Below are 16475 nucleotides of genomic sequence, written 5' to 3'. Positions count from 1 at the left end.
AAAACGGAAAGCAGGAAATATTTCATCGCCAGTATGTGAAACTACTTGTCACGTGTTAGTTTTGGGGCAAACACCTTAGACTGAGAAAAATAATTACTTATCAGTTGTACACATAGCACATACTCTTTCAACAGTCAGGAAAAAAAGGCTATTAGTCATCTTGCTTTATCGCATAACTTCGATTACCATGTAGTATCAGAAAGAGATTTCTCCCTATACGATAGGGTGCATTAACTGCTTTATGGGAGCACTATACGGCTGGAATTAGCCAGTGATGGAGAAAGGATGGTAGATCAGGTGGACCAATAGTTTGTTTTGTTCTGGCAAAACCTGTAGCATGTTTTCACATGGGTTCAGGTGCTGCCTTTCCAAGCACTGAATTCTTTTCTAATACTGCCCTCACCTTTCTAAAACAGCTTTTTCTTGAAGATAACAAATTCCTTTAACTATCCCTCAGAAAAACAGACAGAGGCTGAGGGAATGAGAGTCAGAGAGACTGTTGAGTGAATGAGACCACGGGTATACTTTTCCCTGTATTTAGCTCTACTGCTTATAGCCCACACTGCTGCGATCCTTCTCCGAACTACTGGGATTTCTTTTTTTTACAAATAATTCTCATATGCCTTTTATGTGTTTTGAATTATTGTTATCTTCCCTCTATCCAGAAAATCTCTCTTATTTGGGACCTTTCATGGTATAGTGACTTGAAAAATTTCACATTTTTCACTGAGCAGGGAACTGAACAAAAGTCAAGGTAAAGATTTTTTTCTTATAGGGCAGAAGTCAGTAAAGCAATGCTTAAGGTATTCAAATTGCATCTTTCAAGATCTTAATCAAGGCTTTGGAGAAAAAACCAATAATATCAATGATGTCTCTGAAATTTTCTGAAGTCTTGCTACTGCATTTGCAAGTTGCTTTGTTGTCTGCTGAAAGACATACAGTCATTTTGGAGGAAAAATAATTGTTCCCATTTTGGGACTGGAAATACCATTCAATAACCTGAAACTTTGCCTCTACCGATTTCCTTTTTTCTTGCAGCTGACTGTTGCTCTTTACTTGCTAATGTTATTCTAAGCCTGCAACAAATGTAAAGCAAATCACAATTTTTGGTTCAACATCAGTTCTTTCTGGCATAATATTGTCATATTCCTGCATTATCTTCTTGGGCATTACCAGTAACTGGCAATCTTTCCCAGGAGAGAAAAGCATCACCTGCAGAGGCATAGCTATATTTTGGGTCTTTGCCTTAGCAAGAATTCAGGAAGTTTTCTGGGAAAATAAAACTGAAGTGCAGGTTTATAAGGGGAAACTTTGGATTAGAGCAATGAAGGCTGCACATCTTCTTCGCAGCATTTTCAGTAAGCGTGTGGTCTTCTCTTCGACCTCCCTGGAAATGTAGCACTTGTCCTGCCTTCAGACTGCAGCAAAAGGACACTCTCAGCCTCTCACTGCCTACAGAACATTGTGAACAGCTTTCCTCCACAATAATTACAGCTACTTGAGCACAAACAACTTCCCTACTCTTACAGCTTGCATTGCAAGAACACCTAATGGCCAAACACAAGATCAAGGTCCTGCTGTTTTACTAGCCTCACACACACACTAGGAGAAGCAGCCCATGTCTCAAAAAGCCTGCAGAATGAATAGACAAAAAAGATTGAAATTACTGGAAGACGCAGGACAGGTCTGATCTTTTAATGAGCCGTGCCAGGCACAGGGGCACGTGCAAGATTCAAGTGCATTCCTGGGGAGCACGAGGCGGATGCCAAATGAGAGTCCAGTGCATAAGGATCAGACCAGACAGGTCTCAAGAGTTCTTCCCCAGGTTACCCAGCAGGTCTCTCTCAGAGTCAAAAGGAAAGGAATTACACCCACCGTCAACCCGGGTGCAGAGAGACAGACTTAGGGGTCCTGCAGGCTGGCACATCTGCGGCACAGCGCTGTGCAGAGGTGCTAGCATGAGGGGCAGCCCCTTTAGCATGGCAGCATGCCCTGCTGCTTGTGTCTAGAGCATATTAACTCAGGCTCAGCATCATTCCGGTGCAGCCATCCTGCTTCCCGTTCTGCAGGAGCCTCATACTTTCTACTGTTTTCAAGTCCAGAGCCCCTGGGTTAGCTCACAGAAAGAAACTGCAATGGAAAATAACCTTTCTTCTTAATCAGATCCCTTTAGAAGTCCATCTAAGAACAGTCTTTTAGCGCTAGATTGCCTTGATCTCTTTTCTCAGCTGAAGAAAGAGAATGATCTTCTGAACCATGACTCTTAGATGTTGAAGGGAGGCTGTTCGCTTTGTTTGAAATCGTGCACTGGAAAAAAGGTCTTCCCAAAATTAAGGAAGATTGGCTAGAATATAAGAAATGACAGTCACTGGAAAATGACTTCCATACAATTTAGGGATGCAAGCATCCAACCCTAATGGGGATAAAGAGTGGGATCAGGATGAAATTGTCCCAGTAAGTGTAAGAGGCTAAACAAGTAAGTTCATTCATTAGCTTTATGCAGCGCAGAAATCCAAAGCCAACAGTAGTTTTAACCAAAATAGGAACAGATACAATCTCTTTATTCAGGCAACATTCCTCTCACCCCAAATTTCCTCCTCAGAGAGCTTACGGATAGATGGGTTGGATTCTCACTGCGGTATAACTTTGATACCCCTTTGTCACGCTCCAGAGATCTGCAGCCATATGTTTTCCTTGGACTGTACTTACTCAGGCAGACTACGTTTCTTCCCAAGAGAAGCATAAAATATCATTGCTTCAAAGTTCTTCTTCACTGCAACTTTTATCTCCAGCTGCCTATGCATTTAGTCTCCACTTCCATCGCTACTGTACAGCACCTTTGTCTATGAGCGCGGAAGGGAAGTGTTAAGCCTGCATATATGATGGGGCCTTAGGTATTACGAAGCAAACCGAAATATCACTCCCAAAAACATCTCAGTGAGACTGCCTTATTTTCAGGCAGGTTCTAGACATTAAGCCCAGGGTTCATGCCACTTTCACTTACATACCTGAGTTAAGATCACCCAAGGCTCCCGGTATAATCAATGAAGAGAAATAAGACACTCCAACTCAAATTGGAGACAGGATAAATGGCCTCTGGAAGATAAGGCTGTACTTGGCCTGACTGCAGGGAGGCCCTATAGTGACTATGCTGTACATTGTCACATTATCCTTTCATTTCCCCAAACAAGTCCCGGATTTCTCTTAACAACTGCAACCTTCATTCCCTTCAAGAGATGCTCATTTCTGACTGCCTAGTTAACAGGGGGGAATACACATTTTATTCCTTAACAGCATAGTTTTCCTCACCATGTATTGTTTTACATACAATGTATGTAAAACCCATCCCCACGGGCCAGGAAGGTCCCAAAGTGTATCACTGATCGTGAGCTGAACTTGTGGATTTTTTTGTGCTTTGGCTATAGGGTGAATTAGTTTTGCTCCCTGGTAGGTGGGCTCTAATGTCATGCAATTTTGGTTGGTTTGTAGTGTTCCACAGTTTCGTCTCCTCTGGCATTAGCTCTGAAGTTAATTTTAGAAAATTAGTGCCCATCACCCTGCAAGATATTTGTGTAAATGTGATTTTCTGGGGCAGGTGAAAAAGTCTTGCAATGGATAATAACTCCTCCCTGCCAGGGTACTGGGAATATGAAAGGGTGCTTTGCCTTGACCAAGCATATCAGGAAAAGTTTTGCAAGGCTAGTGTAAACGTTTTTGTTAGCATTAAGCTTAGAGAAAGCAATTTCTACAAAGCCTACAGTCTGGTGTTCAAATATAGGAAAATGGACCTTTTAGGAGATTTGCATGTAATAATTTGCAGAGAACTTCATACTTTATATTGGGTGTTTTGGATCAGATAGAGCATTAGTGTCAGATTGAGAGAGGCCACTTTACGGGCAGCTCATCAGCCTTCCTACTGATTACATTATTCCTTTACAAGTTGGGTTCGAGTAAAGCTGCACAAGCTTTTGTAATGCTGATCCATAATTAGGGGCTTGCATTTTCCTTAAAACTTTAGATGATGTGAATTACTTGTGTAAATATTTCACAAGGAATGATATAAATATTCTGTGGTGATTAGGATTGTTTATACTGTCTCTATCAGAAGACAGCCTTTCTTTCTTGATCCTTATTTCTTTGATTTTGAAAGAGATACAAGCAATCTCCCATATATTTGGAATTTACATTACCTGTTTGTGCTTTTGAATAACAGCACAATCTCAGCCTTGGAGACTGATGTTTCAGAAAACCGTGTAGCTAACTTACACAATCTGTTTCTACTGTTGTGCCTACAAATGAGCAAGCTGAGTATCCGGCTCAGGCAATTGCCCGTGTAATTTTCTGAAAATCTGCCGTATTATTTTCTTGTGTTGGCAAAAAATTATAAGTGCGGCTGTCCTGCTCCAGAGCACCCCAAGCCCTGGAGGAACTGCATTTCAGAAGGGAACAATTTCCTCCCTGCTCCTCTCCATCTTGCTCAATGGATAATTGTTTTCTGCTGTTTTGGGTCAGGTTAGTAACCTCAGGAGCTGGGAGAAAGGAGATCTGAAGTCTGGGTTACTTCTTGTCCTTTTCTACCTTCTGCTTCATTTGGGGAATTATTGCATAAGGCCCAAACGCTTAGTCCGTGATCTGTGCTGGGACAGAGGCAGATAACACAGGCGTGCAGTTGTGGTGCTTTTATATATCCCAGCATCACACCGTCCCTCCCAGAGCTGCCACCATCGTAGATGTTTTCCACCCAAAGGAAGGTTGGCCCACGGTCTGCCTTGTACGAACAAGAATGTTCCCGAGTTCCTGCTGACAGTAACTTTGTGACTTCCTTGACAGAAAATATGCCACCCTGGCAAATGGACAAAGCAAGCCATTGCCTATCTTCATACCATAGGGGAGGGAAAAAAAACAATTTGGAAGAGTAACACAAATCACCCACAAGGCTGGTGAAGTCCATGTAACATATGTTCTTTTTACTCCGCTTCAGTCCAAGTCAATTTATTCATTCCTTCTTAACCTTGCACATCCCATTTTTCCCAATATGCCAGTCTTCATACAGGGCATGTGATTATTTCTCATTTTCAAGGCCCAACTACTCATTTCTTAATTTTGGTGACATGGCAGCTGCCCAGGTTTTTCTTGTTAAGATGATATTCATTTGTCCCCTTTATTTCATTTATTTTCCCCTCTGGCTCCATAGCTATAAATCAAATACACAAAATTAAATTAAATAAAATAAACATAAGTGCAGGTGGAAATTCAGGAAATATAAATAACTAAGAGTAGTTTTCCAAGACTGCTTTTTTAATCAATTCTAAACACAAGATATATATTCCCTGTTGAACTAAGAATGTTGTGACCACCTATTGTTAAAGAACAGCAATAAATCTGTGCAACAATTCCTTACTCCTATGATTCACTGACATGTTTTGCCAGACAGCTAGTTCAGCTTGCTCTTTTTCTAGAGGTGTTTTATGCTGTCCACAGGAAAGGCATGATACGCTGCCATAAGAAAGGCATGAATGCTGTTTGTCCTTAGGAAAATTCCTTCTTTCTCCATCTCTGAGGGAGCGAGGCTCATGGATGCTAAAACAGTCTTTTACCATGTGATAATCAGGGCTCGTCTTCAAACAGTAAGTTCCCCTTCACCTTGAAAAGCAAAATGCCAGATATTATCCCACTCCCCATCTCAGCCCAGCAGGATTTCTGATGCCCTGAAGTACTAGCGGAGCAAATCAGTGCCTTTTATATTCTGCAGGGAACTGAACACTGCCAAGCAGGCAGGGCACTGCCCTTCCCACCTTGTCCCACGTGTTGTCAGCAATCCGTCTGCTGCTTGGGATGTCCTGGTGCCCACTCTTCTTGCCACTTTTCAAATACGGCTCTTTCACAGACGATCTCAGCCCTGCAGTACTGCTTCATGCCTGTGGGGTTTTAATCAATCAGATACGGTGGGGGATGAAATTGCCCAAGTTTTAGATGTATTTATTAATTAATTTCTTTTATCAGACAGAGGTACCTAAGTATTTCTGTTGTGTAAGCAGATCATGGGTTTCTCCAGCACAAGACTAGCTACAGTTTTAATATAGATCAATACGATTTAGTTTCGGTGTCAATAAAAATCACTCAGAACCACTGTGCAAAGTGAGGGGAAGACAAAAAAAGAAGTGTATCTGTTTACACTCTCTTTCTTTTGACAGGGTAATACACTCAGCCAGCACACTACAGAATACACGCTGCGATCATTTACACAGCCTTCTTATGAACCCACCCTGCATACCAGTGCCCTACATTTTATAAGCCAGAGCAGTATTGTGACGTCTTTTGTTTGTAATGGTGCTTACCATTACTGGAGCACCAGCACCAATGTTAGAAACTTCCGTATTTTAAGGTTGTATAAAGGCTAAGCATTTTCAGTGGTATGACTTAATGCAAAAGTTCTTACTTGAGAACTACTGCAGTTGCTGTACTGAGGTAATCGCGATGACTGTACTTCTGCCCGCCACCCCGTCCTTCCTTTATGGTGGGAATTCTGCTAGTTTAAAATACTTTGGGTGTGACAAACAGCCTCTTAGACTATTTCAGTGGCTAGAGATACCGTATGCAGATATAGAAAACAGTAGAATTTTGAATCAAATTATTTCACTTCTCTGTGCCTCAGTTTCCTTGTCTGTCAGAAGTGTAAGTTTGCTCCCCAGACAATCTAATTTTATCAGCCAATCTGGTAACAGATCCCAACAGATCTGATAACAGTATTTCAAAGCTTACATACTTAATGCTTGTAAAGCTCTGAAGGATTCTTGGGTGAAGCTTTAGAGAAGAAGGTACTATGGGAAAAAAAGCTGATATTAATGATTTATTGATTGCAGATAATATCATTCTGCGCATATTGAACACTATTAAATCCTATTGCCTTGTGGTATCATTTCTGTGAAAAGTCAGCATTTGTGTATTCACACTTTTTCACCTCTTTTGGGACAAATTGTAAACATATAATCCACTGAATATAGTCTATGAAAGAATTTACTGTCCTTCATTTAAAAGTATCTCCTTGAGTGTTCTGTATTCCTGACAGCCCTTCTATTCACACTAGCATGAATACACCCATTTTAAATCAGCTCTTGATCTCTGAAGGCCAAATCCTGCAAGAGACAGAGTAATTCTAGAAACACACAGTATTCTGAAATATTACAGCCAAATGTGTAGCATAAACTGAAGGCATGTTTATTGTTTGTCTTACTTTCCCCTAACTATTTAGAGTCTGCTCTGGTCTGTCTCTTCCCTAAATTTAAAGCGGTTGCCTGAATTTTGCAGATTTCCTTAGTTAAGTTGGAAACAGATTCTTCACGTTAACCTATTTCCAAAGTTTGTGTTTCCTGAGTACTTTCATAAATCTACCAGAGACTGTAACATATCTTCCCCGGATTTTTTTTTAATCTTAATCTGAAATACTGGCACATAGATAAAATAGAAGTTTATGTTCTGTTTTCCTCTGAATATGTGCAAGTAACGTATCATTCATACAGAGACATTCAACTTATATTATTCCTGCCTCAAGTCCAAAGAACAAAATTTTGACTGTTCACTGCAAGCGGATATATAAGATTGTTACAAATTGATGCCAAGGGGCCCATACTTGGAATCTGTTTTGTTTTTCTTTGAGTTAGCTTCCAAATTGCAAGAGTGTGCATAATGAATGTGTTATCTAGTCCTTCTGTTTTGTATTTTTGAAGGAGAAACAGCACATACCACAAAGTGACTTGGCCTACTTGCTCAGGTTCCATAGCAACCCAGTATTGCTGCGAATTCATTTTGCACTAATCAATTAGAAATTTTGCTCTGGCAGCTGGAATGAAAGTTTATGGGCCGAATCCTGCTTGTTTTACTTGGACCTGCAGTCGCAGTAAATTCAATGAGATACTTGTCTGAGAAGGATACGAACTTGTATCTTTTGTCTCTCTCTCGGTTTATTTTTTGTGAAAAGGTCAGATTTAATTTTTTGGTTTTCTGTCCAAGCAGAGAAAAGGAGGCAATTCTCTTAAAGGATCCACAACTTAAAGACACCCTTGTCTTACAAATAGAGTTGCTGACATGTTAAAAAGGAAGGTATCGCTTTGCTCCTCATGCATTTTAACTGGATGTTGTCAGCACAGCTGACTAGTGCACACCTTCCATCCAGCAGCTTGTAAAATCTCCTGTTGCATCCACCCCAGTACTGTGTGCCCAAAAGGGAATTTTCCAGGGAACACAGTGGTACGTGCCAGTGCCCTTCACAGCAGCGCAGACCTCAGTAACGTGGTTAGTACGCATGATTCCTAGGGAACCTTCCCTCGTAAAGGTCAGCTCATGCACTGCTGGAAGCGCGTGTAACGACCGTGAAAGCCCATGGGAGCTTCTCATGTGCACTCTGCAATGGTGCAGTTGATTAAAATCCAAAGTTTTCATTAAAGAGGTTTCGGGTTGTTTTGGGGTTTTTTTTTTAATAATTTTTCTTTTATCCTTGCCAAAACTGCAACAGTGGGAGGTGGGGAAAGCCCATACCAAAAACCCCAAGCTGCAACCATATGGAAATGGCAGAAAGTTTCTGATATGGGCTGACAAAAGCACTGACATTTTAGTTTTAGGGTTACGATTCCAAATTCAGCTCATTCTGCTCCTGGTCTTTATGTCCAGACTACAGACTTCATGTATAGATATGCCAAGCATGCGGTCTGACCAAAACACAGGGAGAGGATTGGGGGTCTACCACACAATTTTTTTGTCAGAGGTAGTCACATCATTAACCTCCTTTTTATGCATTTTTACTGGTCTTTGGGTTAATGAGTCAGAGGCTTGAAATAATTTTTTTTAATCTAGTTTTACTCTCTCAATGGCTAGAAAGATGTGTCCTCAAGTTACAAAATACACTGAAAAACTGTATGGGTCTGTAGGAAGACATAGGTTTAACACCTTCTTTCCATTTCACTTATCGTAACACTAGAATTCAGGCTGTGACTGCACATTATTAGAAATACATATCATCCTGTTTTGTAACAAATGCATCTCAAATCAAAGTCATGATTAAAACTTTATTACATGTCGGGGCTCACCAAATCTCCATTGCAACAGAGGGTGACACAGAGTAGACTGCTCCTTCAAGAGCACATCAGAGTTAGAGCTGAATCTCCATTTGCATGTCAGGGTCTCTGGCAGGGAAAAGAGTGCTCATCCACTTGCACATGCTCCCTTTTTTGCTGCCTCTCTCCAGCTCCTACTGGTAGTTAACACAATGGGAAGGTTATAGCCTTGGCACCGTAAAAAGGGTCAGGGAGTGTGAAGTCAGCTGCAGATTCCTTAGAAGCTCCATTCCTAAAGGAGGGACTTCTCTGTTTGGAGGGTTGTTAGAAAGAACAAGACCCAGACAACTCCACTGCTGATCGTAACAAAACACACAGGGCTCACAACTTCTGTACTCAGTCTGCACGCTGCACAGACTGCAATTCATGCAAGAAAGCGTAGGCTCTCCACCAAGGCTGTCTTCTCCTTTGGGTGACCACAGTCCCTTGAGTGTCTCTGAGCACAGGTACAGTCCTACATTCACTCTGGTTCCCAGGCTTTGCCTCCAACGCCACAATTTCTGCTCTGATTATAATTAGCAATTTATAAGATCTGCATATGCCAGGGAGGTGACACCCAAGGGCTTACCATGAGAAAATCTGATGACCAAGGTGAAAAGAAACTTAGCAGAAACAGCTTTGGGGGATTTAAATGTTAAACCCACTTTATTGTTTTGGGTTTGTGTCCTTTTCTAAAGTGTTCATGTTGTGTTTAGTCAGAAATATTGTACAGCTATGTTGTGTGCTATGTTATGTTCAAAATGTGTTTTTTTAGAAACAGATCATTTTTTAAGTTTGCTAGTTTTCTTGTGCTGACTTATGCTTTTATTTTGATGGATTTTGCATGATAGCATTTCAGTATTTGGGCAAATATGGGAGATTAATCATTATGACTTTCAGATAAAATGTATCAAGGGGAAAAGCTCATGTTTAAATGCATTGTCCTGTATTTTAACCTATTATATGTCTGTGTTCATGTTCCCCCTGTTTTTATTGATGTACTGCACATATCTGACCTCCACGTTTGCCTGATAGTTCTTTCACCAGTTCAGGGGTTCTGATTTCCCAGTTTTGTTTAAAAATCTGATTGGAATAAGACCCTGATAACCATTAATTATTTACAGTATGCTTTTCGAATTGGATCTACTTAACCTCCATGTACCTGATCCAATTTCCTTGCAGTCAGTAGAAGCTCCTCCTTGACCAGGTGCAGCTTTATGCAAAATCTTACCTAAGAACCTAATTTGCTGCATTTCTCCTGATTTAATCGATGAAATGACACCGCACTGAGCTTTGCTTCTGCCCTGTATCGGTGCGTTGGTTCACTGACGCGCTTCAACACCGCACAGCGATGCCTGGCTCTCTCCTCCACCTTCTGCCCGCGTGAGGGAGTTTTCAGGCTGTTTGCCTTCTAAACTCAATAAGGGCACGGGTAAACCCGATCCCCGAAAGGGCTTTACCCTTTTCACGTGAAATCCGAAATAATTTACCTCACAACACGCCGGGCAAAACTTTTTCCTTCAGCACAACGCAGCCCGGCGTCGGCGCCCGGCCTCGTTGACAGCGAGTGCCCGCTTTGCGGCAGGACCTCGCCCCAGGGGCTCCCTCCCATGCCAAAATGTTAAAAAAAAGCCCCGATGGGTATGAGTTTTAAGGGACGGTTACCCCGCAGGGACAGCGGCGGTCCCCTCAGCGCCGGCGGGCAGATATGTGCAGTCGGCCGCCCCTCAGGCAGGGCATCGGGGGCGGGGTGGGGGGGGGGTTTCCCTCGTACCCCTGCTCAACTTTTTTGTCTCTCTGTCTGTGTCGGTTGTGGGGTTGTTTTGGATTATTTTATTTCTTTTTTTTGTGTGTGTGTTTTCCTTTTTTTTTTTTTTTCCCTCCCCCCTTTTCTCTCTGTGTGTGTGTTTGTGGCCCGCAGGTCCTCCCCTGCGTTGTTCGTCCGCCTCCTCCACCCCCCCCGAGCAGTCCCCCTCCCCTCCCCCCTCGCCGCCGGCCAATGAGGGCCCGGGGCGGTTGCTGGGCAACGGCGCGGCCCAGCCGGCCGCGGACTCTGACTCTGAGGAAGAGTTTGTCCCTAATTCATTCTTAGTTAAAAGTGGCTCTGGAAACCTCTGTGTCGCCGCCAACGGTGAGTGATTCTCTCTCTACCTACTTCTCTTGCTGGTCTGACAGCCGGGGGGTGTGGGTGTGTGTGGGGGGGATGTGCCCTTTGGGTTGGTTTTGGAATTTTGTTTGGAAAAAAAAAATTTAAAAAAAAAAATAATCGGGGAGGGGGGTGAAAGGGAGGGAGGAAAAAAAAAATAATCACCTCGTAAAGGTTGAAAAAGGCAGAGTTGGGAAGGTTCGTGCTGGCTGCTGTGCGTGTTGCTGTGGTGAGGGGCGAGCCACACCTGGGCAGAGCTCAGAAACTTCACCTGAGTTGAAGGTTGCAGCCCTCTCCCTTTTGGGGGCGGATTTTGGGTTTGTTTGGCTTTTTTTTTTCTTTCTTTCTTTCTTTCTTTTTGACTCCTGGTTGAAAAACTCACCACAGAAACCCACTTATCTGAGGGCGGCAAGGTGCGGCCTGGGGGCTGGCAGGGCTGAGGGGAGGGCGGCCAGGTGGGCTCACGCCACCGCGGGCCCTGAGCAACTGAGAGCGGCCCGGAGGCTCCCACCGCTGTCAGAAAGCTGTCACCGAAGGGATGTGTGGATGGAAAAGGGAAGGCTGAAAACTCAGTTTCCTTGTGAGTTGTGACAGTGGCATCAGCACCGTGTGCTCAGCCTCAGAGGCCAGAGGAGGGTGTCCCCGTCCAGGTCTCCCTCAGAGGTGCTGAGAGATGCCCTCAGGGTGAGTATTTGAGACAGCAGCACAACCCCGTGCTTCTGGGATGCTCTGAGACTCCCCGATCGGGAGCTGAGGGTGCTCAGCACTGCCAGATGGACCGTGCTGCTTAAACAAATTTCGAGAAGAGGAATGAGATTCACAGCTCTCTGCTGCAAAGACAATGAGTCATAAACGGAGAGGTAACGCTCATTGGCAAAGAAATGTGAAATTTCATCAAGGGTAGTGTAACCTGACGAAGTGCAGATTACAGCAGTGGAATAGCAGTGGCCACTCAGGCCACTGCCATCCGGCTTGAGTGATAATTGCTCGCAGGTCTGATTTATGATGAAGGAGAAGGCATTCAAAGATGTCTTGAAAGAGAGAAAGAAAGGTGAGAGAGAGGTTTACTGCAGCTGGCAACAGCTTAACTGCATTTATGTTAAGCTTCTAAGAAGGTTTCCTAGTATGCTGTTATCTCCAAGTAAGGAGAGAAAGTTTGACATTTAATTTGCCCAACGCCCCCCCCTTTCCCAGCTTCCCTCTTCTTTTCTTTTGTTGCATTTGTTATGGTAAAAACAAACTTTCCTTTCAGGGTTTTTCAAAGGAGAAGGTTATCTCCTCTGAATTGTCATCCTAAGGAGAGTAGGGGGAAATACAGTGTTGTATTCATTCAGGAAACTGCTTAAAATTCATATCCTCTATTCAGCTTCCCCCCTCCCCTCCCACCCTGTAACACACATCTGACTCCTTGCAGTTGCAGTACACTGAAATTTGAAATCATGTAGATGACCCACTGGTTGGAAATAAATCCAAACTCACACTCCACCTCATGTTTTCAACATCATAGTGTATGTAGTTTCTCTTTATCCATTTAGGGAATATATATGTACACATACACGCACACCCTCCAGGTAAAAAGAAGGAAGAAAGAGAAAGCAAGTGAGATTAAAGACCTTAATCTCTTCTTTTACTAATTAGCTGAACAACAGAAAAAGCATTGTTCAGAGTCCACAGTGGGTTGACGATGTTACTGTATTATTGATGTGCTGGTGAGTTAGTTAGACTTTAGGCTTTTCAGCTGCTTGCTTATTTATCCTCTTTTTTCTCGGTGCTTTTTGCATCGGCTTGTAGACATACTACGTTCCCTGAGGCCTTCTTTGTGTGTAGGATTCAGCAGGTTGGTAATAAATATGTCCCACACAAAGGCAGGGTGTCTGGGGTCTCATTTGCGTGCTTATTCTAGTTGTTCAGTAATCAGAAGTGCAGGTAATGCCAGCACACAGCTGACCTGTTAGGATCAACTCAGTGTCACTGCTATCAGAAGGAAAACAAAGGTGACTTACTATGCCACCTATCAACCCATAATCTGAGAGTTCACATGAATAAGAAGCACAGACCATATAAGCCCATCATGTCTAAAACCCAGAGACTCTTCTGACCTCTGTAAATGGATTTAATTGCTTTAGTTCCTTAACGTTCTGTTTCTATGGGGCTTAGTCAGCTTAAACTTTAAATGACAAAGGCAGGTCTTTATGTTCCTTAAATGGTGAAAATTAGTAAAAGCTTATTTTGGTTAGGACTAAGTTTAATACAGTTAGAGCACTCATTCTCGGAGAATAGTAGCTGTCTCAACAGCAGGACAGCCTGAGAATGCTGTCCAAAGGATTTGTGTTGCACTTTTTAATTGATTGTGGCTAGGTTTTCCTTCCACAGCTGTGTAAACTCAGCCTTATAGAAGTCCATCCAACGTAAGTAACACCCAGGGAGCAGCACCGCTGTTACAAATCCCCATGTAAATTGCAAATATAATGCACATGGAACTTAAGAAACATGCTACTTTTTGAAGATACAGTAGTCTATTCTTTATCTAAGTTCCTTTCATTCCAGAGAGGTAATAATGACCATAATATTATTTCTACACTTCCAGGAAAATGTCCAACTAAACTTTCGAATGAAGGCTGGAACAAACTAATAAGTATATAAATATGCAGGTGTTTTTTAGGGCTTTCAATTTTGTATTGGATGTATTACAAACCATTGCTGTTTTTTTTTACTTATAGGGTAAAAGTAATTTAGAACATTAAAACCCCCAAATTTTTATTGTACCTGTGCTATCAGCAGGTACTTAATTTTAAGGAAAACCAGACTTTTCAGACTTGGACCTTTTCGCTTTTATATATGTCAACTCCAGAAGACTTTTTATTTTACCTAAAATTACCCAAAGTGACTAAAATGTTAATGTCTCCATTTCATAGAATCATAGAATGGTTTGGGTTGGAACGGACGCTTTAAAGATCCTCTGGTCCAACACCACCACCCCCCCCATGGGCAGGGACATCTTTCACTAGATCAGGTTGCTCAAAGTCCTGTCAAACCTGACCTTGAACACTGGGATGGGGCATTCACAACTTCTTTGAGCAACCTGTTGCAGTGTCTCACCACTACCATCATAAAAAATTTCTTCCTTATACCAAATCTAAATCTATCCTCTTTTAGTTTAAAACCATTACCCCTTGTCCTATTGCTACAGAACTGGTACAAAGTCTCTCTCCATCTTCCTTATAAGCTCCCTTTAAGTATTGAAAGGCCACACAGAGCCTTCCCTTCTCCAGGCTAAACAACCCCAATGCTCTCAAACACCTCAGGATGCTTCCTTTCAGAAACCTTAACATTTCCTGATTTGAGGATTTCAGCACTATTTGAAAAGTAGGCTGCCTTGGGGGTATCTTAGTGGACATTCAGAAACAGTAATTAGTTCTTCAGGTTTCTCATCAGTCAGTATATGTGTATAGTGGTGCGTAGGTGTACATGTATATGACTGATGAGAAGCCAGAACTGTCTGAAGGCATCCAATCTTTAATCTGATTGGTTTAAGAAACTAACAAATGCTGCGTTGGATCAGAAAATCAGTCCATGCAGTCTCTGACAGTGGTATGGGAGGAGAAGCACGAGCCAGTGGGGTTGTAGGGAGGATGCTGACTGGCTGGGAAAGGTCGAGTGCCAGCCAAGGAGAGGGATGTAGAGGTTGGTGATTGGCTCAGTGGCAGCAGCTCTCTTCCATTTAACCAGTAAATAACATGAAAAATAAATTTAAAAAAAATTGAGTGTCTTCAGGGAATGGTGTTTAGGGAGAGCACATCAGCCTGACCATTGCTGTCCGCTTCCCTCAGCAACTGCAACTGTGGCACTGGGGACGTTAGCAGGTACATCTCTGCTTAGCACAACTATGAGGTAAGGAAATGGCTGTTATCCCCATGGGGAGCTGGTATGCAGAGTGACAAAGAATAGATTTTGAAAAATATATGAAATCTGTGGAAAGATGACATCTAAATTCCTTTGAGAACACTGGCCGTGTTGCCTTGTAGTCAAAGCTGAAGTGCGTGACTTCTTCCAGCTCTTTCATCAGTGAGCAGGCATTCAAGGTGAAGTGTGCTTTTGTCGTTTTGTGGGGTCTGGTGCGGTTCTCTAAGTTGCTTGTATCAGGCAGACAGGAAGGCTGGATGTAGATATTTGAAACAACCTCTGCAGATGCGAGCCACAAAATCCAGAAACACCTCTCATTTTGGGCATTTTAATAGTCCCAAACACAATTTCAGAGACCAGGGCATGGGTTTTATTTAATTCTAGCAGAAGTAAGGAGATACCAGAAACTTGTAGGAATATCTAAAACTGACTTTCTGGTCCTAGATACTACTTTAATTAGGTGACACTGGAGGTAACATCTACTAAAGACTCTGTAGGAAGAAACTAATAGTTTGGAGTCTTACCACCCACTTCTGAATATATGTACCCCAATTTCTTTGGCTTCTCCCTCAAATACATCCCTATTCCAACAACTCTTGTTGCTCCCCACTGATTAACCAGTCCCGTTCCTTTTCTACCAGTAAGGGTATTTATTCACAAAAAAAGCAGCAATGGAAGGTCACGCTGCCAGTCACCCCAAGTGACATTGCTGCTGGAGAGAGATGGGAGGTAGGCATGATTCACAGTATTACTAGACTTTGAATTCCAAGAGAAGTGTTCAGCATTGTGTGAAGCATGGACAATGCAGCCCTCACCTCAGTCAAAGAGTGTGTTGTCAGTGGATGGAAGGAGGCAAAACTGTGTTGAGCACATAGATAAATATTCCAGAGTTAGAACCTAGGAAATGAGTGCAACTTCCACAGGATCCTTGATTTCAGTGGAAAATAGGCCAAATCAGGATCGGTTTGACCCTAGAAGCTGAAAAAACCACAGTGTGCTGCTTCTACTTAGTGGGATCTGCCTGAAGAAGTTACTTGGCCAACAAAATTCATGGTCAGGTAGTTAATGCAGATTCACATACTGCCTTTGCCATGTTTTCTTTGTTTAGAGTGCTGGACAATTTGAAGTAGTAAGGTCCCCTAAGATCTTCCTTCTCATTTCTAACTAAATTAGACCGATCTAGACCTCCTGATTTGTAACCTAAAGGATGTGTCCTATTTTCTGTTTAGGATTTTTTTTATCTTTAATGGTCAGCCTTGAGCTGTTGAAGACAATCACCATTTGTAATTTAGCTCCCTTTCCCATCCGTCAGAAAGAACTTTCCACCTTTTTATTAA

At 42.5% G+C, this 16475-nt stretch overlaps 1 protein-coding gene across 9 annotated transcripts in view; it reads left to right on the top strand.

The window, feature by feature from the left end:
- The window catches only part of TENM4 (teneurin transmembrane protein 4), a 599338-nt gene that overhangs the window by 325517 nt on the left and 257346 nt on the right, over positions 1-16475 (top strand). For 6 of the 9 annotated variants that reach the window (XM_052812175.1, XM_052812176.1, XM_052812174.1 and 3 more), the window contains one exon: positions 11011-11220. The exons of the other annotated variants lie outside the window; for them this stretch is intronic. In XM_052812175.1, the coding sequence (XP_052668135.1) occupies positions 11011-11220 (210 nt within the window). The remainder of the gene's footprint in view (positions 1-11010; positions 11221-16475) is intronic. 9 annotated transcript variants of the gene reach the window in all.

This window comes from Harpia harpyja, chromosome 17 (assembly GCF_026419915.1).
Source record: "Harpia harpyja isolate bHarHar1 chromosome 17, bHarHar1 primary haplotype, whole genome shotgun sequence".
Lineage (NCBI taxonomy): Eukaryota > Metazoa > Chordata > Aves > Accipitriformes > Accipitridae > Harpia > Harpia harpyja.
This window is presented reverse-complemented; position numbering and strand designations above follow the sequence as displayed.